Raw genomic sequence first — 23,767 nt, 5'->3', positions numbered from 1 at the left:
TACGCACAGAGGGGAACATAGAAAGCTTGGAATATAACAACTTCCACATATGGAAATAAGAAGGTAATGGGAGGGAGGCATAGGCAACATTCAAAACAAGCAGCTGAATTAACTTTCACACTTTTAGTCACAGCTTCAGCCAGTTAGTGGTATCTGGCAAACGACGAGATGGTAACACCAAAGGAAATGAAAACAATCATGAGGAGCTTACTGGTCCAGCTCCTTGTTTTTTTAAAGTCTCTATTCATCTTCGTATTACCACAATTTATCAAATTAGTTCTAAATGTCCTGATCACTCTTTTGTGTTTGCTATTAGGAAAAAAGAAGGGTTATCCCTCTAAGCAATGCCTGCTACCCATCACCCTGCTACTGGAGCTCACCTGCTGGATGCTCTGTACAGCTGAATTAGTCTCATCTCCAACATTCCCTGTGAATTCACCTTCCTTCTCTGTGTATTCACTGAAGGCAGGGTCCTCAGGCACTTGAGCTTCCTCCTCCTCACCGGACTTCTGTTTTCGTTTCTGGCCACGTTTAGGAGCTTTCATATGCTGTTTCCCTTCTGGTAATTCTCCCTGTTCCAAGGCTAATTCCGGCTGGAGCAACACATTTCCATACAAAACATCAAGTCATTTTGCCTAGTGAAGTTCCAAGTAAGAGGCTATCCCCTGAAGTTGGTTTACTGTCGATTCTCACGTGAAGAAACAAACTTTATCAAAAACCTGATTTCAGGGAATGAGACCTCACCCTGTAATTACCTGCGTTTTACCAGCACCCATATTATACCACAGAACAGATCAACAGCTTGCATCTGCTTATACATGTTAAGCTGGGGCTGACTCTCTAAAAAAGCACATTCCTTGCTCATCAGCCTGTGCCCAGCTATGTTATGTACCAAAAAAAGCAATGTCCCCACCTCACCCTCCAGTAGGCCTGGAACCTAGCTGCCACCAGAATTCTGCAATGACGAATTTACCTGAACAATCCCAATTGAGGAGGCATCAATGGTAGTTGTCTCTGGCAGCTGCTCTAAATCATCAATCCTCACCGAAAGAATCTGTAGACAAAGAGGTATCAGCTGGTGAGCTGCAGCAGTGCGTACCACAGTCAAACAATACAGCATTGCCCTAATAAATCCTGTCACAAAGCAAAAATGATGTAATCTAACATTTTACACATATCATTTAACACAAGGGGTTTAACCATGGCTCTTTTTTAAATAACCTTTTGGCATATAATCTTTTCCTTCCTGCTGAAAACCAGCAAAGTTTCAAGACAACAACAAGAATTTGTTTATTTTCATATTCTAGACAGAACACAACCCAGTGGGAAGTGATGAATTCTACAGAAGACAGAAGGTGTGTTTGAAAAAAAAATTATTATTTTAGCATTTCTATTTATAAACCTATCAACTCTGTCCTACTCCATTATTTTCAGCTGAATCTATACATCTCAGCTTATCAAAAAACAGAGACAAATTGCCCTCTGCATTGAAGATATTTAGCTGCAATTTTAATCCAAAAATCAATAGACAAAGCTTTTTGTTGACATCCTTTCCAGTCATCATGATAAAAAAATATTCACGGCAAAGCAACACTAATGATAAATTGGTATTTTTAAAAAAAAAAAAAAAAAAAAAAAAAAAAGCCTCAAAGGGAACCAACAAGCCTTAGTCAACCTAAACAAGAAATGCTGAGGAGAAACTCAATAGCTATTCATAAATTTAGGACACAGAAAAAGCCCTGTTGGGGTCAGACAAAACATCCCTCTAATCCAGATTCTCTGCAGTCAGCATTCATCTTTAATACTAAGAATAATTTTGTATCATCAGCAGATGCTGCCATCACCTCTCTATTTACCACCTCTTTCAGATCACTTCTGAATACAGAGAACACAATGGGGGAAAAAGAATCAATTATACTCACTAGTGGATGAAGACAAAACATGAAAAAATATACATTTAAGACGAGGCAGAAAAAGAAAAGGGATTTAAATAATCAGAAGAACTTCATTTTTAGGGACAATCAGATATGTTTATTACCGAAACATAACATAATGAAAGGGCTGATTCAGTTAAGTGCATGCTTAACAGACACCACCTAAAATTGGCCCCAAAAGAACAGAAAAAAGAGAGAGAGAAAAAAATAAGTAATCCTTTCAAATCACTGAAGGCCATAAACTTTCTTTTAAAAAAAAGTAAAAAGTCAAACCCAAACAACCCCACAATCTACCTGCCAAACTAACTCACCTCTGGATGTTTACGCCTCATATGTCGACTCATGGATGCTCTGGTAGAAACCTTTGTCCCACACAGCTGACAGCTCTGGGCTTCTACCTTATCATGTGTGAGCTGGATGTGCTTCTGTAGCATGTAATCAGTGACATATTTCTTATCACAGACTGAACATGTCCACTGTTTTCCTACTGGTGGCAGATGGAAGGAAACACTGTTAGCAACAGCCCCCAAAGATGAGTACCGTGTTGTCCATATCTCAACAAGAGGAACAATTTTACATTGGTAACATGACGTGTAACACTAGTTCCAAGACTGGCAAGTCTAAAGCAAGCCTAGGAACAAAATCAAGACGCTGTCTTCGGATACTGTTTTTTAGAGGACTTACCTGTATGAATCAACTTATGAGTCTCCATTGTATTTCTTTCACTAAACGTCTTGCCACAGAGCTCACACATGAAATCTTTGATTCCTGCATGAAGAGAACATTTAGCATCGGAGTGAAAACAGTCTAAGGTATCTGGCACAATTCTGAGTCTCATATTATTTAAAAAAAAAAAAAAAATCACAGCCAGACAAGTAGAAGCCCAGCTTCACCAGCTGTTTTTAGCCATGCCACTATATCTGGCAGAAAATGAATCCAACAGAAATTGATATGGGAGGTAAAATTTTGTTTTGGCAAATGAGAACCTGAAGACTAACTTAAAACCAAAGCTCTAGATCTACCCTAGACCAAAACAACCTCTCTTAAAAAAGCAAAACATGAAACCAACTAAACTATATATCTTAACTGTATAACAGGTGGTCTTGGCTGATGAAAGGACAAAAATCTCACTTTTCAAAAAAAGCAGAATATGCATATTTTTTAATTAGTGTTCCTCATACTCTCTCACTGTTCTAGATAAGAGTTCTCTCAGGAAGCATTTAACTGATTCAGTGCAAGTTTAGTACATCTTTAGAGACCTCACCCGTGTGTCTTTTGTAATGCTTCAGCATGTTGACTTTCTGTGCAAATTTTCGGTGACATTCCTTGCATTCATATTCTTTAATCCCTTTGTGAAGTTTCATGTGGTGACGAAGTGCATGTTTTGTCTTCATTCCTGTGAGACAAAAGGTACAGCATGACAATTAGTCCATTGCTCCCACCTTCAGAGGAGAACTCAGGATGATCATGTTAGCCAAGAGCTCCAAGATTATATTTGCTGCGTGTCCACAACTGCATATTTTTAATTGTTTAGGTAGCAGTGCACATTATCATTATTATTTTAATTCCAGGAAAAAGCTCTGGAAAACATCTGAGTAACCACTGAGGAAACAGCAAAACAGCAGGGACAAGCAAAGACAAAACATCATTAGAGATGTCAGACTTACTGCCTTCCACTAAAATACCAGTTCAGATTTGTTCAAGTTATAATGCAAACAATTCAAAAAGCCAAAGCAACTTTGACTCTTAAGGCTCTTACAGAGAGAAATCGCTCTATTTCTTAAGCCTGAAAACAGCCTAGAATGAAAAAATTAACTTGAATTCACTTTTGTGCTGCAAATGCACCGGAACTCAGTCAGGCAAGCACTCCTCAATCTGACAGAAGCAAATTTTATGAAAATCAGTTTTGTCTTGCAGGCCAGGAAACTAAACTGTATAAAATTAGGGGTAGTTTATGTAGCCATAAGGCTCCTGATCAATACAGTTTCTGCCTCTCAAAAATGCAGGATTTACAGCACTCCGAGGACCTTCCCAATATTCTAAGAATGGAAGTAGTTTTAATTCAGATATTCACCTGCTATTCAGTATCACAATTAATGGAAAACAAGGCATTAGACATACCTTTGCCACATTCTGCACACAAGTATTCTCGGATATTATCATGGACTCGCATATGTTCTTTTAACATGTCTTTTCTAGCAAATGATTTGCCACATTGCTCACAAGCATGACTTTTTACACCTTAAAAATAAATTTAAAAGACAACATAAACAAAAAAATGTTAATGAAAAATGTGCATCTCCTAAAAACTGACTAAACTGGTGAATTAGAGGGCAACAGTCCACCTGTGTTGTCAACCACATCCTTCATGCATATTGTAGCCCAAACTAAATTAGAAGACTTTGGAAAGAGAGAAAAGCTGGCTTTTTATGTGAGATCGGAAAAAAAAGATAAAGCCTGAGGTAGGAAAATACTGAATAGCATGAAATAATAATGAGCTGTTAAAAATGATTTTGCAATAGCAGTATTCAGCCTGTGTAATGGTGAGAAGGTGGCATGGATAAGAATTTGGGGAAGAACAGAATACAGAATTAGGATTTTTAGCAGGTGAATCCTGCATCACATTAACTAGGAATCTGGATTGTGTGCCTAGACCAAATATTTTCATTAATACTACCTGCTTTAGAAAACCGGTCTACCCTAAAAGCATAAATGTAACATTTATCTTATTGTAACTTACAATAAAAACCCATAACTTATTTCCTCCTGAAAAAAATAAGGCAGGCACTGGCAACAGAAATTTCTTTTTAATATTGATAATAATAAAGAAACACAACATTTTTACCTGTATGTATAAGCTTATGTCTTTCCAGATTTCCTATACTGTTAAAAATCCTTCCACAGATTTCACATGGATGGATGTATCTGAAACCAAAGAGACCAAAAACTGTGATTCTTTTCTTGAGACAGAGGTGGTTTTCAGGCATCTCTGCCAGCAACTGTATTTCATTTAGTAATATTAATTACTATAAAATTTCCTTGAAACGTAAACCCATTTTTAAAATGAGCCTTAAGAAACCCATAAGTTCACTGCAAGCTTGGAGCAGTCTGGCATTGCTATATCCTCAAATCAGAGTTTTTAAAAAATATTTGCCAAAATAATAAATTTATACTTTACAGAGCCCAAACTGGGAGGCTGTTGACTAATCATCTGTGTGAAGTGAATCATTAGTGATATATATTTCAAGCTTTTAATAAACATTTTAATACCCATTATACAGTTTCAGATACTTTAGTACAGCCCAATTCTGTAAAAGCATCAGGTGGCAGAGCCACTGTAACTTCAGAAAGATAGCTCCTCTTATCAGTCCAACATGTCATCTTACTTCTGCACGTTAGGATCAGGCAGGTTCTCCCGATGAATGACCATGTGTGCATGGTAAGTTGCCTTCAAGGCAAAACGTCTGTTACAAATGCTACAGCCGTAGCCTTTCTCCTTGTGCACGTCCATTATGTGCTTCAGGTACTCCTTCCCTCTGCCGAAAGTCAACTGTGGAAAGAACCAATAGGGAATGAAAGGCAAAAAAAAGGCCTCGGGAACAGCAACGATCTAGTAACACATTACCAGGATCTAGAGTCAGAGCTAGCAGACATAGATATCCTGTGTATCACTAGATGAAACATCTGTGAAAGCTGGATTTAGGCCTGAACCTTTCTGGCCATTACAAGCACACTAGCTTGAGACGGTACTTCTGCTTCTTACACTGCACAGAGAACCTCCAATTATTTGTGCACTAAGGAACAGCCTTGAACAGAGCCACGTTTAACCTCCACTAGCTGTCAAAGCAAGGACGCCACAGATGGAAAAAATGTCTTTTGGGCTCTAGGGGCATGGTAAGCTCTAGTCTGCACAGTAAGCTTTGGCACTGGCTCCAGAAGAGTTGTTATTTCTAGGGATTGCACAACAGTGATTCTAGCTCAGCTCCTGGAAGTGCTACAACTACGATAGACAGGTACTCTGCTACTTAGCTCCCTGGGCTAAGTAACCCTGCATACACATGTATGCTCCAACATATTAGGGCAAAGTGCCATAATGACATGATCTTTTCCTCCAATTTTGGAACTAGTCAGAGTACTTCTGATAGCACTGCACAGCTTGGTGAAGGTGTACTTTGGGATGAGAAAAAAAATAGAGAGAGAGATTCTTAAGGGCTCAGAAGAGATATTTCACTGAGACTCATTTGTATGTTGTTCTCCCATAGGAATGCATGAACAGATATTTTCAGCCAAAAAGAGCCTCCCCATCTCATCACAGGTAATGTTCATTTTCCACAGCTGCTGCCTTCCTTACACAACTGTTTGCTTCACAAACATGTGCAAAAGCGCTAAAAAAGCCAGCTTCCAAAAAGAGCTTTCTAATTTGAATGGCACAATTGCCCTCATTTGGAAGCATACAATTTTATATGTACCCATTAAGTGTCAGGTGTTATAATTACCACATTGAAAGCAAGCACGTGATTAACTGCTGTGATACCACGTCATCTTATGCTTACTGACATAAGCTTCAAATCAGTTTGCACTTAAAACCAGTTCACAGGTAAGAACAGAAAACTGAAGTATTATTATCTCCATGTCTTTAAAATGAAGATAAGCTAAGCACTTTCACCACATTAAGGGCAGACTGTGAAATAAGCTCTGATTTCCAGGGGCCAAGTCAGTGGCTCACCTACCAACACTCCCCTGTCCCTATGTCAGTTTGGCCAGTTTTGCTGTTCTCACTGATTGCTTTTGCATCCCCCCCACCCCAGCAGTGTGCTCACCCAGTAAGGGCACAGAATCCCAACAGGCCTTAAGGACCCCGTTCTTCCCCATTACTTCTTTACAAAATGGCAAAAGCCATGCAGTAAGAGGTTTAAAAAGCCTTCCTCTCTCAGCTGACAAGTGAGTAAAATATGTTCCAGCAGTACTTCTAATGCCACCCTTTTAGTAATAGAGTAGGCCAAGAATAAGCAGTCACACTGAACATAAGCAACAGTCTTAATCCTCCAAACTGGATATCCACTAGAGGACCACCTGATCTCATCGAAATTAATCAGCTTGTGGACTGCATCATTCAGAAACGCTGTAACAATTTTAATTTGCACATAATTAAAAGGTAGTGTAAGATTTGAATGTTCCTTTATTGTTTCTTCCTCCAGTTTTGCTTGCTTCGTTGCACACATGTAAGCGTACGTGTGTGTATTTCTCTTTTTAAGTGTTTAGCATTCACCTTACAGAACGCCACCTAAAGTCTTGTAGAATAGCATCACTTCATAGATTAGTGGTAACAAGCACTGCACAAGAGAGCAGACCTGTGGACTGGCCTTCTCTTTGTGAACCCTTAATGTTATTTAAAATTCTGAATGATTTATAGACATCTCCACTCCCTCCCCCCATCCCAAAACAAGTTAATTTGAAAGTATTTAAAGCTACCTGGCACCTTTTGCAGCTATACTTGTGAGGCTCAGAATCTGCACTTTCATCAGAGTTGTCATCGTTTTCCTCTGATGAGATTCCAATTTTACCAATGAACTCTTCTCTCTGGTGATCATCCATTAGCGCTATGTCCTGTGTAGGGTGGGAAAGAATATTCTGTTTTAATAGATTAAACTTCTATTTCAAAAGGTAACACCTAGTCAGTTTTTGTTGCCATGCAGACAGCCTTGCATTAACAATTGCTGTAACATTATTTATTTAAAATATCCTCCTGCTTCATTCAATTCAGGTAAACAAAGTTCCTCTGTCCCTGACTAAACAAGGAACAACTGTTTATCCAAACAAATAACACTGAAGTTTTTGTGTATAAAAGGAACTTTAATGTAAACAGAGACTCAACTGGTATTACATCCATAAAGGCATCTTTATGAGCACACCACTGAGTGATACAATTCCCTTTCAATTCAATTCCTTACAATTCAGTGTTAACCTAGTTACATCAAAATGTAACTGAGTCGGATTAAGCACTATTAATAGGGGTTTTTTTTGTGATTTAGAACATTTTGATAAAACCAGGTAAGGAACTCAATACACAGGCAATTATGCTGGCATACACAAGAGAATCACAATCACTGGCATGGAAAGGGCAGTTCTCTTGGTTTTATTTTAGTTCTCGTTTGTTTTTTTCCCCCACAAAGAGAGGGGATGACAGTAACCCCTCAGCCCAACCAAACTACAGCTGGAACAGTACATCTGTCTGCAGCCTTCCTGTTCAGCTGTTCTCCTGGCTTTAAACTGAGCAGCCTCTGTGATTCACCAAGGTCACAGAGGTGGCTTTCCCATAGCGTTCAGAACAGAGCTCTGCAGCGGTAGCTGAAATAACTTCAAATATGATAGTCCACATACTCGGTATCAATCCAGATGTAGAAACAGAGCCACGGGTAAATCAAGAGCACAATTCAAGCTAGGCTGCTGTAGAAACATCACTGCACAGGGTACATGACCACTGTTGTGTTGGCAGTATGAACACATGGCCATAACAGTCTCAATGTATTTATTGATATGTTTGTGTGTCTGCTAAGTAACATGCTTTTTCTAATAAATTATTAACACAATACCTTAAAATGGACATGAATATGATCTCTCAACACATCCACCCTGAAAAATTTACGTCCACAGATTTCACAAGTGTATTTCTTGTCTCCATGTGTTAAAAGGTGTTTGTTCATATTGCTCCTACATGAAAATACCTAAAAGAAAAGAAGGAAGGAAGGGTTTTTGTATCATGTCCAGCAGGGCTACAGTTCTTTGCAAGTTATCCAGTGGATAGCACAGAACATATTTACTGTCCTGTTTTATTCATTCTGGCCAGAAACATGTAGCCGCTTCTGTTATCCAGCCAGCAGGCAACCTCAGAAACTGCTGGCACAGCAAAATACAGGTGTACAGTTCCAAGGAACTGACTGAAATTGGCCATTCATCAAAGTGGACTTCCAAAAAAGCTGCAGCAGAATTACATAGGGTAGATTTAGAAATACTTAGACAACGTCTTTTGAATCATGAATGTTCCACCTGTCTATAAAAAGACACATCCACAAAATCTACCTCCATTGATAGGTAACATATCCAAAGCAGCAAAAACAAAGGTCTACACACCAGCTTAAGAGTTGCTTGAGTTCACCTTGCACCATGAATCATTAAATATTTATAAAATCACTAGTTAAACCCCCAGTCTTTGTACCTGTAATAACAGCAACTTAAGATCACGAGTGTTAAACATCCAAATGCAACAGTGTCAGGAATTTACTTTGATTTCTAATAGAAAATTATTCCCAATGCACACTGTCAACTCCAGCTGTTTACATTCCGGCAGAAAAACTTCACTCTAAATAACATAAGCCGTGAGAGTTCGCTGACAGACACAGTGGCCATGTTACACTCTACATTGAGCTACATGTCCTGAAAAAAAGTCTAGCCTGAACTTCAGTTTTGTTCTTATCTTTGTCCTAACAGCTCCCACCATCCATGGCCACAGTGGGCTTGGATATATAACGGAGCTAAGGCAGTTTAAAGGGTAACATCCTGGCTGGGCGACAGGGCTCGCTGGTAACTAACCATGTGCCTGTCTGAGTTGCGAGGTAATCTGACTTGGCACGTACCTCCGTGCAAGTCATTTACCTCAATCTTTTGGCAGGCTGTGTGCCTACGCAAGCAGGCTGCTACTGTGGTTTAATACACGGGTAGTAACTTGTTAAGCCACGGTAACTCGTTTGGAGGCGCTGGGTTGAGGGGCGCACCGTACTCCTGCAGTATCCTTGGAGCTACAATGCAGAGCTTCACATGGCACATGCTGGCAAAGACGCCTACCTTCCCACACACGGGGCACCCCGAAGGCTCCTTCTTGTAGCGAACCATGTTTTCCGTGCTGTGCTCAAAGTCTTCTCTTTTCACACGCCTCACCCCTTAACAGAACAGTCCCCATCAAAAAAAACAAAACAAAACAAAAAAAAAACAACCATGGTTTTCCACTCCAATCTGCATGCCCTTTCAGGTGAATACTGTAAAGAAGAGTGAAACACTGGGAAGAGCCTCAATGCAGAAGTTAATTGCTAACAAAAGGATAATTTCTAAATTAAAACGGTGTCTTAAGAATATAAAAGCAGTCTGCCAAAGTGATGTATTATGGCTTATTGGTTATTACACCAATTGTAAAGTGTCTGAAAACAGACATTTACTGTCAACACCTGGAAACAGGCAGATCTAGTAGGCCTTGGCACTTCGATCAGATATCTGACCCAGAAATTCCCCCTCACAGTCTCTATGGAGAGAGGCTACCATCTAGCACCATCTTTAAAGCTCAAGGAGGATTTCAGACCTCTTTCTCTGCTACTTTCAGGAGGGAAAAGGGCTGCTGCTGTTCCATGACAGCTAAACATGAGATGCCTTGCCATTGCCATTCAACCCCTTGTCCTCTAGTTCGTCACACCAAGGTCTGAATCACAAGAGCAGCCAGTGATGGTCGGCTACGCCCAAAGCACCAAATTAGACAATCTGGCTGCTTTTTTAAAATCACCTTTGTTTTTATCATCTGGATCGCTAGAGGCATTTTAATACATATTTTGGCAATCTACCATCACCCAAGTTTTCCCAGAGTCTTTGAGTGCCTATAACATCCTTAGATGTTTGAGATTTTGAACAGTAAACTCTTATAATTTCATTTTCATATATTCTCAAGATTTTTAAAGATAGCATCACACAGCATTCCATTTACACTATATTTTTACAGTAGTCACTTTCAGTTGTACACTGCAAGTTAATTCTCTGCCTTCAAATTTTCAAGTTAGCAAACATTTTTTTTAAAAAAGAAAGAATAGAATTCAAGGAAAGAAAAAGATATAATTAAAATCAACTAGTCTAAACTACTGCATAATAAGCCAAGCAACTTTCACATGACTGTTAGTAGCACTGGATCCAATCATGTGAGGCTGGAAAAAAAAAAAAAGGTAAGTGCATCTCCTAGAAAGTTTTTCATAGAATTAGACAACTCCCCTCCAGGATCCATTACTATTATTTTTAATAAATGTCACACTTTGCGGAAACCTGCTACTCCAGATCAGGTAACTGACAAAAAAAAAAATGACAGCTACCATCCAGAAGAATCTAATGAGCCATCATTTCCTTAACCTTCCCACCTCTACTGCCATTTCAAGAGTAACAATTAGGTTGACCTGCAGTATACTTACCTTCCAAGTGTCGTCTTTGATGGTCTAGCATGACATCCTTCCGGTAGAACATCTTATTGCAGATTTCACATGCAAACTTCTTATCCCCATGCTTCTTCTTGTGTTTTGAAAGATTACTGTTTGTAGAAAAGAATCTGAAACACATCTCACACTGGAATGTCTTGTCATCTGTAAGCAAGAGAAACCATGCAGCTCTTTACAGATGAAAATAGGCTTTGTATGTTTGTGAGATAGGTAGTTCTTTTGTTAGATCTGGGTTTTAACATATAATCCATCATTATATGGATTGAGGAGGGAAATGCAAAAGCATGTGTTTTTCTTTGACTTTAACCACTTTTTCAAAGGCAATAAATCTATATGATGCTAACTTGAACGTGGAGCCTAGCATTGTAACTTCCTCACATGGGCTATTTCTGTTGTGGTCTAGCATACATTAAAATTATGTTTGGATTGGATTCTGTTCCAGCTGATTCAAGTTTTTAATGTTGGTAAAATCACTACACATACAGCAACACAGCATCACATGAACAGCTGTGTCTGAGCACCGGAATACTTCTGCCAGCACTGGCTCCTAATACCAGCCAGTACAGAATCCTTCAGAAGAAAGTATAAAATCTCAAAAATATATCATTACATGACAATAGGCCTATGGGGAATGTGCTTTGTATCCAGTAGTCGAGACTTTTCTTAGAACATGAAAGCATGGTCCTCTAGATGGAATCTGCCAGTGCTGCAGCAATCACAAAGAAGTAACAGTTTGATGCCTTGAAGAGCAGAGCAAAAACTGCTGCTCGTTTTGATCAACTCAGAGAGAAAACGAGCCGCTGCTCTTAAATAAACAGAATACTGAGGTTACTTGGCATTACTTTCCGTTCTTCGTAAGGCTGAGTTTTTATACAGGCTGTACCCTCTGAAAGGAAATGAGAAAACCTACTTTGAATGGTGCTGTAAGGGGCAATTACCCCAGTGATTCTCGATTGATAGTTATCATGGGTCCATAAAAGTAACCAGGATGTCATTTTCTAAGCATAAGATCACTCAGCATAAATAATATGAGTAACCACAAGGGATTGCTATGGGAGAAAAGGACAGGTTCTAGTGATACTAAGAAAAAAACATCTAAGAAACTACTATAAGTATAAAGAAAGCATGGGAAAGCAGAAGAAAACTGTAATCCCAGAAAACTACAAACTATCGATAGTACTGGCTCCCTTTCCAGTTCCTCTATTTCAGAGAAATGAGGTGAAACTTAGTTTCAGGAAAGAAAATTAAACAGAGATGGTGACAGCTTGTCTGTGAACATACAAATGAAATACCAGTGAGGATATTAGTCAGGTGAGCAGGAGATACTAAAAAAACCCAACACGTAAGTGGATGTGTTGCTCTACAGATTGCTGGTTATACTTTTCTTATCACAAAAAGAGTTTTTTTGAGGGAAGCGGGGCAGGTTGCTTATTGTGATGATGACAAAAATTTAAATTCCTACTCCCCTTCTGTAGTTTCTATGCTGAGATGGATTTGTGGACATCCTCCCCAAACGGAGTAGAGATGCCAGAGGAAGTGGAACGGTTAGCCATTCTCACCTGTCCTGCAGTTATGGAATTCCAATGCACTCTCTATCCGAAAGGCCTTTTCACACGTGGTGCACTTGTATCTGTACTCATTGTCAACCTGGGGATTGCAAACAGTAAGTGTTTAAGTGGGGAAAAAGCCAAGTCACGTCTGACAGAGAAATTCTAAATCTCAGCTACTTTTTCTGTCTCTCCCAATTTTTCTTCCTCCAACAGGACATTTAAATAAACATTGATGCAAAATTCTGATGCTGTATCATCCTGCCATGTTCCTACATCTGAGCTCTATTAAAAAAAAAAAGAAAAAAAGTAGACGATGCACCTTTGTGTACGTAACAGTCTTCCTGATAACCCCCGGTCCAACACAGAGACAAAATTTTTGAGAAGCAAGATGTAATCTGACTCATCCTCCAGCTCCAGAACAGATGCCAGCAATCTGAGAGCTTAGGACCTTGATGCCAAGCTGCAATGGTTGCATATTCACTGATAAGGCCCCACTACAGACATGTTTAATATTTATGTAGCAGCAGCGCTGAAAGGCCCTCACCAACAGGCATGGTGATGCTACTGTAAGCACTGTGGGTTTACACATGTGTGCATAACCCTTAATAACACAGCCTTTACCCAGAGAGTTCACACATTAAATGACACTATAGGTGGGGATAAATGAAACAGGACAAGCAAACAAGTCTGGAACAATCCTGTTTATTACCATAAACTGAAGTCAGATCTCACCTCTAGATCACGCAGGTCCAGCTAACTCCAGCTTGTCTTGCTGTAACTGATGCCTGAAAACAACTTTCTATAGGAAATTCAGACACAAAAAAGGACTTGTATGCTCAAAAGCGTGTCCACACTTCGCAAATTCATCAACTGTTCTAACAGGAGATGTTACCCCTCCCTATCAGTCTTGTATCACTTATTCACACAGATATCCGCTCAAATATAATTCACCCAAGCTCCCCAGCTAGCACCTGGAAGCTCACTGTACATTTTCACCTAACCTCAGAAACAGCCCGCTAGTCATTTCCACTCACTTCATTCCTGCTGTGCTTGTATGAAACATGCTGCTTCAAGCTCTCTTTACGGCTGAACAGCTTTGCGCATTCCTCACATTTAAATAGTTTGTCACCTGAGGGGATCAATCAAGATAAAATAAAAAAAAGTAGTCAGCGACTGATATAATAATCAACTCCAGGCAAGACAGGGGAAACCAAAGCACAAGCAACCACAAACGAACAGGCTAGTAATCAGAAGCTTTAGTAATTGAGGAGATCCAAATAGCGGATTTTAACCTTTTCCAACAATTTTGACAACAATTTTGTGTGGTTCCCCCACCCTTTGTCAGTGATTATTTTTCACAGAATCCTTAAAGTAGGTCACGGATCCCTGGAACTGCAGATCGCAAGTTGAAAAGCACTCAGCTGACATTTACACAGCAATGTTACCCATGTGCCTGTGAAGGTGGAGGGTGATATATACGTATATATTTAAAGGGAAGAACAGTTTTGGAAAAACCATCACGTGCTCACCCCCATTTAAAATATATAGCTAAATTCAAATTTTAAGTACTCAACTTTCAACTATTATCTTCTCATGCTTTGGTCTGCAGAACTAAAAGAGTTCCCTAGAGAAAGTTTAAAAAAAAAAAAAGAAAAAAAGAAAGAAGAGTTCTATTAAAATTACGTATCCCAATATCTAAGAATAGCCTAGCTCTTTTACTCAAAGGTGGAACCACGAAGAGACAAAATCAATACGCAAATGAGGCAAAATCAAACCCACCGTGAGAACGGATGTGTCTGCTGAGGTTGCTGCTGTTCTGGAAGATCTTACTGCAGATACTGCATTGATAGACTCGCTTGTGCTCCCCAAGTTGTTTTATCAGCTTCCGCCGTATACCATGTCTACTGGAGAGAATTAAACTTCTTTTGAGGGACATGGTGTTTTGGTGATGAGCAAACCTACTGGATTAGAGAAAGAAAGGCAGGGACTGAAAGGTATCCCACAGGTTGCAAGAAAGAGTCCCACCAGCTGGCAAAAGCTAGAGGAGTGTTATGCTCAGCTTCTGGCAGGAGAGGGGGGCCTGGAGCTTCCTCATTGCCAAGGCACCCTCCTGGCCACCCCCTGGAAGCAGGAGATGTCAGAGCGGGCTCGCTCCAAATTATATTCACCCAGCACAAACGAGGAAAAAAGCAGCAGCCACCAGCCTCAGAGATTCTCTTTGCAGGCCCCTCAGAGGAATATAAAGGATCTGTTCTGCTTATCCTCTGAAAACATTAGCACTATTTCAGCTTAGAAAGCTTGGCAGTTTGCATGCAAAAGGCGTATATGATAAGAGGGCAGCAGGGCGCCGAGAAGCAGTACTATTCTGTTTCCCAGCACAACCACCTACTGGAATGCATTTTTGATGGCTGTGTGTCTGCTAAGGACTTCAATATATAGCTTTACTAGCCAATTTTGAAAAGTCAAGTGCTTTATTATACAAAAAATAATTCAAAAAGTCAATTTTACCAAGACAAAAAGACATAAAAGAATCTAAATTAATCAAATGATGCTTAAGAGTCTCCCTAAAGTTCTGTTATACAGAATTTTTTTCCCTCCCACTGCTCTAAGTCTGAAGTATCACAGGCACAAATCAACATGAAGTCATTCATGATTTAAGATGACAAGCAAGACTGAATAATAATGGTTAGCATAATTTTTTTAGCAAAAATCTCTTTGCCTGTTTTCTCACCAATATTCAATGGGAGTAACATTTCACCTTGCAGCTGCAGGAGGCTTTTGGAACCACACTGAATAAAAGCAGTAACATGATGGAAAATAAAATTGTCATGGTTTATGCTCCAAAATTCTACCACCAATATCTCACCATCTGTGCACCATCCTCCAGTGCACAAGACATCTTTGTGGCACTCAAAGTCAGCTCTTGTAGCAGCAGCAGCATCAAACAATTTTACGCTAATAAAAAAGAGCATCTGTGGGCCCAGAAGTTGAGCAGAGCTGTTACATGCTACATAATCTTAATTAAGCCTAAGAGGAAATTCTGCATCCCAGAGCACTTACTTTGTCACTGAACTGATGCTATTTGTGGTGCTAGGCATCTTTCCTAAAACCAATTCCATAATTCTTTCTTCTGCAGCTGAAGGCAGGGCTACCTCTTCTGGTGGGACCTCAGTTACAACGTCAGCTACACGTTCTGCTGCAAATGTCATAAAAATACAGGGTTAATGTGGATAGCTCGAAATAAAACCTCAAATGCAGGAATTTACTCTTGTAATGAGATGTGGCACTGAACATATTATTTGTCCATGACAAATAATGGATTGCTAATGAGTAGGTAGCACTTGCAAGATAGAGAAATTGGCTACTGAATGACAAGTAAGATGTAGCCAACATCTCTTACAGAGGTGTAATTTCTTACCTTTCCAACCTATTACTAAGGGGTCAGTTGACTATGCATCATGAAATTTCCTACTAGAACTTCCTTTAAAGGAAGGTAAGGCCCTGAAAAAAGCCCCTTTAAAGAATAAACCTTAAGGTAGAGAGAGGAAGGTATCTCCTCTTGAGAGGGAGGATGCTTTCTCTCCTGTTCCTTCTTGCAGAAAGCTAGGCAGGTCTCTCATAACCACTATTCTGTGTTTCTCTGCGCCTCTCTATTACTAAAACTGTCACAGAAGAATGCAGGTAATCTAGGTGTAGATGCTGCAACATTTAGCATAAACAAGGACCTCAGAGATAATTAAAAAACTTTGTAAATCATCTGCTTTAGTGATCTAACTAAAAACCTCCATCTTGTCCCTGTGCTACTTTTTAGGCCTTTCTGAGAAGGCATCAACACAGACACATGAGAGGGCATGTGCTTAGCATTTTCTTAAGTTTTCTTTTACCTGCAGAATCCTTCTCTTCAACAACGACAAGAGGCGTTTCTGCTTTTGCTGTTTTGGGCTTTCTTCCCCGCCTGGCCTTCCTCCTTGCGTCTGTACTGGCACTGGCTGTATCACAAATCACTGGCTGATCCACAGGGGGAGCCTCTGCTGCTTTCTCTGCAACAGCCTCATGTTGGCTGGTTTGAGGGGCACCTTTAGCTTGTTCCAGGTGACTCAGCAAGTGCTCTGGGTGGATGGGAAAGAACAAGAGAGTAAGGAGGAAAGACACTGTCACAAAATACTCAAAGGGATAGATCCAGCTGAGCCTATCTATCAGGTCAGCCTCACTTAGCACAGACTCACTTCAAATTATTTCAAAAGCAGCCGCAATACCTTCCGGAATAAAAGCATACAGTCTATTAAACATTGAAATGATTACTCACAGGGACTGAATTTTTTAAGATACTTGTTAGATATCACTGGAAAAAGGTTGCGCCCCCTGAAAATGGGCATATTTTTCCAAATGCCCAAGTTATTTAGCAGCCTAAGTGCCTTTTTCAAAAATGATTCATCAAATGGTCAGAGCTCTTAAATATTCTAAGTTCTTTTGAAAACTGCATAAAATATCTGCAAATGAAATGCAGAAAATATATTTCATGACCTTTACTAATTCTGTGCCACAAACACCAGACAGACAATATCACTCAGTATAAGCTGGCATCACTGACCTTGTACACTGCTCATGCAGTTCCCCATCACTGATATTCCTAACATTCACATGTCATCTTCTAGACAACAGTTTTATTTATTCTAGAGTGAACATCACAATTGTTTGCCCAGAGATTGACCACTGCCATATCCAAAATATCACTGTTTTACCTTTCCTGCTACTCTTTGTCTTAAAGGAACACAAAAATCAAAACCTTTATCTTACTGCATCATGGAAGGGTTATCGCTTCACAGCATCCTGCTCTGGAAGAGCAGTACTCTTTCATGAATTTCTAGCACTTCTTACCTGTCAGCAGCTGAGGCTCCTGGAAAGCAGACGAACACACTTTACATGTCCACTGGCTGGACTCTGCTTCTGCAGCTCCACTGCCTTCTGGAGTGTTCACTAAATCACAACAGGAAGAAATACAGAAAAGCTTTGAAAATAGGAAGGTAGTAAATCCCTGTAGCTTTGTTTATCTTGCAATAACTCCCTGGGTATCACAAGTTACGATTTAAGCAATAAGAGGCCCACAGGGGCAGCTGGGACCACTTCAGGATTTTCCAAATATGAACACTTGAAACATCAGAACAGATGAGAAGTCAGAACAGAAACTAAATGACGCCAGGAACGAATATCAGTGCTCTTGTAAAGTCTTCGTGGTCCCTTTATCACTTTCTAAAGAACTGTGATTATCAAAGGCACAATATAAAGCAATTTTTAGCACCTTTAAAACTGAGGTTACCAGTCCTCTTCTGGGTCAGCTGAGGACAGAAGCAGGAGAAGCCTCCTTGCTCTCTGTGAAGAGCATTGCAGAGCAAGAACATTTGGATTAAAGGAAGTAAAGGGTGAGGACAATGAAAACCAGGTTTTGAGCAGTTTCATTCATTAGATGTTGTATGAAACCACCGTATTCATGTTTTAATTAACATATCAGCTCATGCCAGATTAAAAAAAAAAAAAAAGAAGAAATTAGGGGGAAAAAGGAACTGGAATGAAAAAAAAAAAGAAAAAAGAGAGGAAAACAGTTACTCTGTTCACAGTCCATTGTCTTTAACTCCTTGGATGATAGGTCTAAATCTGTCAAGAGGATCTGATAAATCTGGACTGGTTCGGAGATTTTTTGGTATACACAAAGCTGAATATTCCACAGTCTACAAAACTCGCCCAGAGGAGGATGACACTGAAACTAGGTTAAGTGAATGGCAGCACAGGAGATTCAAACTGTACCTCAGTTTCTGCCACAGACTTCCTGTATGATCATTAGCAAGTCATTTAATATCTCTCTGCCTCATCTGTAGATGAGGACCTCATCTGTAATGGGACAATAAACTTACTTACTCCTTTTCACTGTTGTCTCTTAAACCAAAATAAAAGATTCTCTGAGGGAGAGGTTGTTCCCTGCTACAAATTACATTCAGTGTTCAGCACTACAGAGGTGTGATCTCATGCTGTAATAAATAAATAAAAAATGACTAGACAATTCAGCAACAGAGATTCCTTCTTCACAGGCTACCTAAAGAACTTCTCTTGAGAGCTCTGTCCAGGAGGCCAAAACCAGCAAAATTAAACCCCAAGATTCTGCATAACTTTAAAAAAAAAAAAAAAAGTCAGACTGGTAAGCAACATGTAAGCTACTGCATCTGTCTCATGAAGTTGCAGGCTAGTAAAACCAAAAAAGCACTATCTGCAAAACTGAAGTCTCTCTTAGAAAATTGTCCCCGACTCCACACTTCCCTTACTCCTTAGCTGCCTCCAGCAGTAAACCTAGAAACCCTAGCTGTGCACTGGTTTGCCAGGTCCTCTTTAGGTTCCCACTTCTTCAGGCTTCCAGGGCAGCGGCAGGGCAATGCAGTTTACTTGGAAGCACAGATCTGTCAGTTGGCAAAAGCTTTGTATGACTTGAGGCAGTCAGAATCAAGAGAGGCATATTTTGTTTCGGAAACACCAAAACACTACATCAGTGGGAACACTTTAGGGTTCCCAAAGTATAATAGGCATTTTGTTTCTATTGTAGTTGGACTTTCAGACGGTAGAATGAAGGATGTAGGAGAGGCTGTTCAAATTCTTCATAGTTGTTCCCCCTGCACCCCGAAAAATCAATGATGCCAAATTGAAAGACAACTCCCCAGTCAACTTCACATTTTAGCTATGACAGCATCCAAGTTAAATGAATGGATCTTCTGATGGATTGCTCTGTACACATCTGCAACAGTTCTCCTCCTCCTGGCTACTTTTAGTAGGCAAAATTTAGCAAAGTAACCTTTTGAAAGAACAGACCTAGAATGGTTGTTTTTTGATCCTGATCTCCACACGACGTACTCTGAGTTTACTTTTAGACATGGCAATTTGTGTTAAGTGGGTTCTTAATATCATTGTTCCACTTAGCAGAAATTAAAGCGTGGGAGGGGGCATTGCTTCATAATCAACCTCGGCGACCAAGTTCCTATGACGCCATTAGTTATTTCCTGAGCCATATGTTCTTTGCCAAGAGTATCTGTATTGCTTTTAAGTTTATCTAAATTTGAGTTCCTGTAATCAAGTACAGTCTGAACCCTAATAGGCTTCTGGTATTATTGTAATTTGGGGATGGCCAGTGTTCTTGTCATTTGCAAACAGCACTGTTCTTACATTCATTCAGTGTCTCCTGTTTTCTTCTAGAACCTGATCACTTGAACTATTACGCTTTGCACAGAAAGTCTAAAGATTTTCTTCGGAATTCCCCCCACCCCAACACTAACCACCTCCAAAGTCAGAATCAGTTGTGGTTTTCATGAAAATCATCTGCCTAAAGGTTTAGCACCCCCTCCGTCACTTTTTAACCTGCATATGTATTTTAAGCACTGTGCCCATGAAAATAAAAAGAAAAATCCAGACTTCCAAATCCTCTCTAAGTTAATATTTGCTGAAAGTTATATAACCATAATATCGGCATAGAAGTGGTACACCTAACAGCTCTTCAGATCTATATCTGTCCTCTATTTCCCTTAAAAATACCGTAATTTTGCATACCTGCTGGATCAGCTGCTGGTATGCTGGATTTCTTTGTTTTTTTATGGGGGAAGACAGCAGACGAAGGTTTTGAAGAGATTTTATTCCCCTCTTTATCAGATTCCATCACTACCAAGCACATATCTGTAAAGAGGAAAAACAGTTCCTTTTCTTTACTTTCCAGACCCTTTGATTTTCTTGCTCTGTGCTGAGGGCAGTAACGATAGTCAGAAAGTTTTGCCCTATAGCATTCCTGCACAAAACATTCTCATGTAAAATCCTAACCAGAACATTCTTATGCCTGAATCTCATATAATGTGCCTGTCACGGTCTGGAGTATATAGTGAAAAGGCTGAACAGAGAAAGCAGGATGTAGCTGAACAGTATTTTTAAATACCCATATGCACACAAAAATACATGAACAGATTAAACTGAAGAGGAAAAAGATGAAACCTCTCAGTTAACAGCAAACGAAAACATCTTAGAATTCAGAAACCTGTTAACTGCATTGATTCAGCTGTAGCACTTAAGACTGTGCTTACCATCAAAACCAGCCATAAAGCATGCTGATGGCAATGGCCTCTCCCCAAGCCATTTGTCACCCCAAATTATACTCAGCATAGCAGTAATACCATTTGGGCAGTACCCTCAACTCAAGATCAGAAACAAAATGCCCTTGCAATGGTAAAGGATCATGCCTTTTAGCTGCAGAAATGCAAAAGTAGAAGAAAATGAAGGGGCAGAGGAACAAAGACTTCTGGCAATTCTAATTCATATTCTAAAAATTCTGCTGCTTTTCTTTGCCAACGCACAAGCAATCATGTGGAATGGCAGTTCACTCTTGAGCTTATCTTATTCTAGTTGGTCCCACATAAGGCTGCATAAGATAAAAGTAGTATTTTAGAACTGTATAACAGTTCTGAGCAAAAGTTAAACATTTTCACAACAACTGAAGAAGGATGACTTCCTTAGCAAATCTGCATATATGTTTAGATTTACACTGACACTTGGGTTCCTTTGCTCTTCTACCCAGAAATGTTTTTGATGTAGCCACCAGTTCTTTAGTTAAGAAAGATTTATCCAGTTTGCTGACTCTGAAGAGGCTGAATCATCAACTAGGCCATCCGTTTTCAAAACCTCAGACATATCATGGTGAAAAATCTATGCTTTCTTCTTGTAGGGCAACCACGTATGAAGGTTAACCTGACTTTAAAGGCTAACAAATTCAGGGTTAGAGCCTAATTGATAAACAGCACTGTCAACTACAACAGTAGCGGACTATCAGTCCCTATCAGGACTGGGCCCTTAGGAAGAAAAAAAGGCCCCCCACACATACCATTGGCAATACTAGTGACCTGCTTCAGCACTGGCTTTTCCATTTTTTTGGCGTAAAAAGCTGCATACCACACTCGCAGCTCAGTTCCTGGTGGGATGTCCCGGGAGGTGGTGAAGTAAATATCATTGTCATGCTGGAAGGCAGTTAAGTTTTGATGCTCATACTCGGTGGCTGGTCGCACCATCATCATCCAGTTGCAATCATCTTCATTTGAGGTGTCAAAATACACCAGGGGCCCATCCTTCTGGAACACCTGCCAAGCAAAATATGCATATAATAAAACCTAACAAATAATAGAAAGTTAAGAAAAATTTTTATTTTCTGCTTTTGCAATTGCTTCCATTCAACGTACATCAGAGAAAAAGCAAGCCTCAACACTTGCATCAAGCATGTTTCACGTATCAGTCACATCTTCAGATGAGTAAGTCTGAGACAGACTACCAGGGGCAGGATGGGAACAAACTGAACCGCTATCCTAAGAATTCGTGCTATAGCCACCAGTTTCTCACAAAATTTGAATGACTGAATACAGGAGAATGCAGGGGAATCCAAACAGTACGCCGTGAAACACCCATCAGCCTGCGTCACATTTCTAAATCTTTACTTCTGAGTTAGGTATTATTGAAAATGTAAGACTGAATTCAATTGTTACCATAGCATTTTTCCCACCAAAAGTTGTCAAGAGAAGAATAAAACAAATGCAAGACAGAAAAAAAAAAATTATTCTGCATGTTCCGTAAACCTAATGCATATGTCGCTCATTAAACAAATACAATCAAATCGAAGAGACTCATTAAAACAACTGAAATGAACTGCTACAGTCATTGTCCCTCTTGTATCATCACATGCAGAAAGTGAAAGACAAGCAGTTTTGCTGACTGTATCCTAGCCCTGTCTCCTATAAGGGTGTTCACCTCAAACATGCAGAATGAGCATTTAGTTTGGTTCTTCTGTATCTTGCCCAGAGAATGCTTGTTTAGGTAGTCCATTATAGGGCATGCCTAAAAGATGTCCCAAATAAGCCCCCTAAACACATCTTTTTCCATAGTGGTAGATAGCATAAAATCACCATGGGTAAAACTGACCCTGTTATTGCTTTTCATGTGCCATGTCTTACCTTCAGGGGAAAAACGGATTCTTTTTCCAGCTTGGCAACTCTCTTGGATTCGAATGGGCCAAACTGGGTACGTTTCACTAGCTGAGTCAGAGCAAATACTCCTTCAGTCCCATCTTCCAATTGTCTTATCTCCAAATTAGAAGGCAGAGATGATCTAAGAATTGAAGAGAGAATTGAGGAAAAAACCAATTACACATGGGACAAAACTGCAGGAATCCATGGAAGAAAGAAGTCAGTATCTATTTCTCCAATCTCCAGTGACAGAAAACATTTTTTCTGATTTCTACGAGTATTTATAAATAAACAGAGGAGAACAACTACCAGCAGTGGAGGCGGGCTGAGTCAGTGGTTACTTGAGAAAGTCATGTAAGCCCAGGGACCTGACAGGCTGCACCTGAGGGTGCTGACAGAGCAGTCCAATACCATAGCGAGACTACTCTCTATCATCTTGGAAAGATCATGGGCATCAGGGGAGGAGTCTGATGACTGGAGAAAGACAGATGCTGCACCCATCTTCAGAAAAGGCCAAAAGGGTGATACAAGGAACTACAGATTGGTCGGCCTCACTTCAGACTCTGGGAAAATCATGGAACAAGACCTTTTGCGAGGCATTTATGGGCACATAAGGTGAAGGTGTCTGGAAACAATCACCATGGATTAATTAAGGGCAACTCATGCCTGACAAACCATTTCCCTTCCAGGATAAAATGATCAGGTTTGTGGATGACAGAAGAGCAGTGGATGTCATTTCCCTTGATTTTAGTAAGGCTTTCAACGCTATCTCTGATGATATTCTTGTATCCAAGTTGGGATGTTATGGTCTGAATGGGTACACAACTACTAGAGTAAATAACTTGTTGGGTGGTCAGGCTTAGAGAGTCATGGTCAATGGTTCTTACTCTGCCTGAAGGCCAGTAACAACTGGGGTATAGCAGAGGTTTGTGCTGGTACCTGTCCTATTTAACACCTTTATCAACAATCTAGAAGGGGCAATGGAGTGCACTCTCATCAAGTTTGCAGATCAC

At 39.9% G+C, this 23,767-nt stretch overlaps 1 protein-coding gene across 11 annotated transcripts in view; it reads right to left on the bottom strand.

The window, feature by feature from the left end:
* Positions 1-23,767, bottom strand: part of PRDM15 (PR/SET domain 15) — a 42,153-nt gene that overhangs the window by 6,684 nt on the left and 11,702 nt on the right. For 4 of the 11 annotated variants that reach the window (XM_082303767.1, XM_082303770.1, XM_082303771.1 and 1 more), the window contains exons 4-24: positions 22,743-22,896; positions 21,626-21,878; positions 20,311-20,433; positions 17,605-17,703; positions 16,611-16,835; positions 15,787-15,922; positions 14,506-14,687; positions 13,761-13,855; positions 12,736-12,823; positions 11,153-11,320; positions 9,777-9,871; positions 8,528-8,659; positions 7,407-7,541; positions 5,321-5,484; positions 4,780-4,859; positions 4,056-4,175; positions 3,199-3,330; positions 2,619-2,702; positions 2,246-2,421; positions 974-1,054; positions 381-593 (exon numbers count right to left, since the gene is read on the bottom strand). In XM_082303767.1, coding sequence (XP_082159893.1) covers positions 381-593; positions 974-1,054; positions 2,246-2,421; positions 2,619-2,702; positions 3,199-3,330; positions 4,056-4,175; positions 4,780-4,859; positions 5,321-5,484; positions 7,407-7,541; positions 8,528-8,659; positions 9,777-9,871; positions 11,153-11,320; positions 12,736-12,823; positions 13,761-13,855; positions 14,506-14,687; positions 15,787-15,922; positions 16,611-16,835; positions 17,605-17,703; positions 20,311-20,433; positions 21,626-21,878; positions 22,743-22,896 — 2,935 coding nt within the window. Of the gene's footprint in view, positions 1-380; positions 594-973; positions 1,055-2,245; positions 2,422-2,618; positions 2,703-3,198; positions 3,331-4,055; positions 4,176-4,779; positions 4,860-5,320; positions 5,485-7,406; positions 7,542-8,527; positions 8,660-9,776; positions 9,872-11,152; positions 11,321-12,735; positions 12,824-13,760; positions 13,856-14,505; positions 14,688-15,786; positions 15,923-16,610; positions 16,836-17,604; positions 17,704-20,310; positions 20,434-21,625; positions 21,879-22,742; positions 22,897-23,767 lie in introns of those variants that run through there. The other 7 variants (XM_082303774.1, XM_082303776.1, XM_082303775.1 and 4 more) reach the window with 7 other exon arrangements.

Source organism: Platalea leucorodia, assembly GCF_965183815.1.
Source record: "Platalea leucorodia genome assembly, chromosome: 2".
In the NCBI taxonomy this organism is placed as follows: Eukaryota; Metazoa; Chordata; class Aves; order Pelecaniformes; family Threskiornithidae; genus Platalea; species Platalea leucorodia.
Note: the sequence above shows the minus strand (reverse complement) of the source record. Positions and strands in the feature narration are given on the sequence as shown.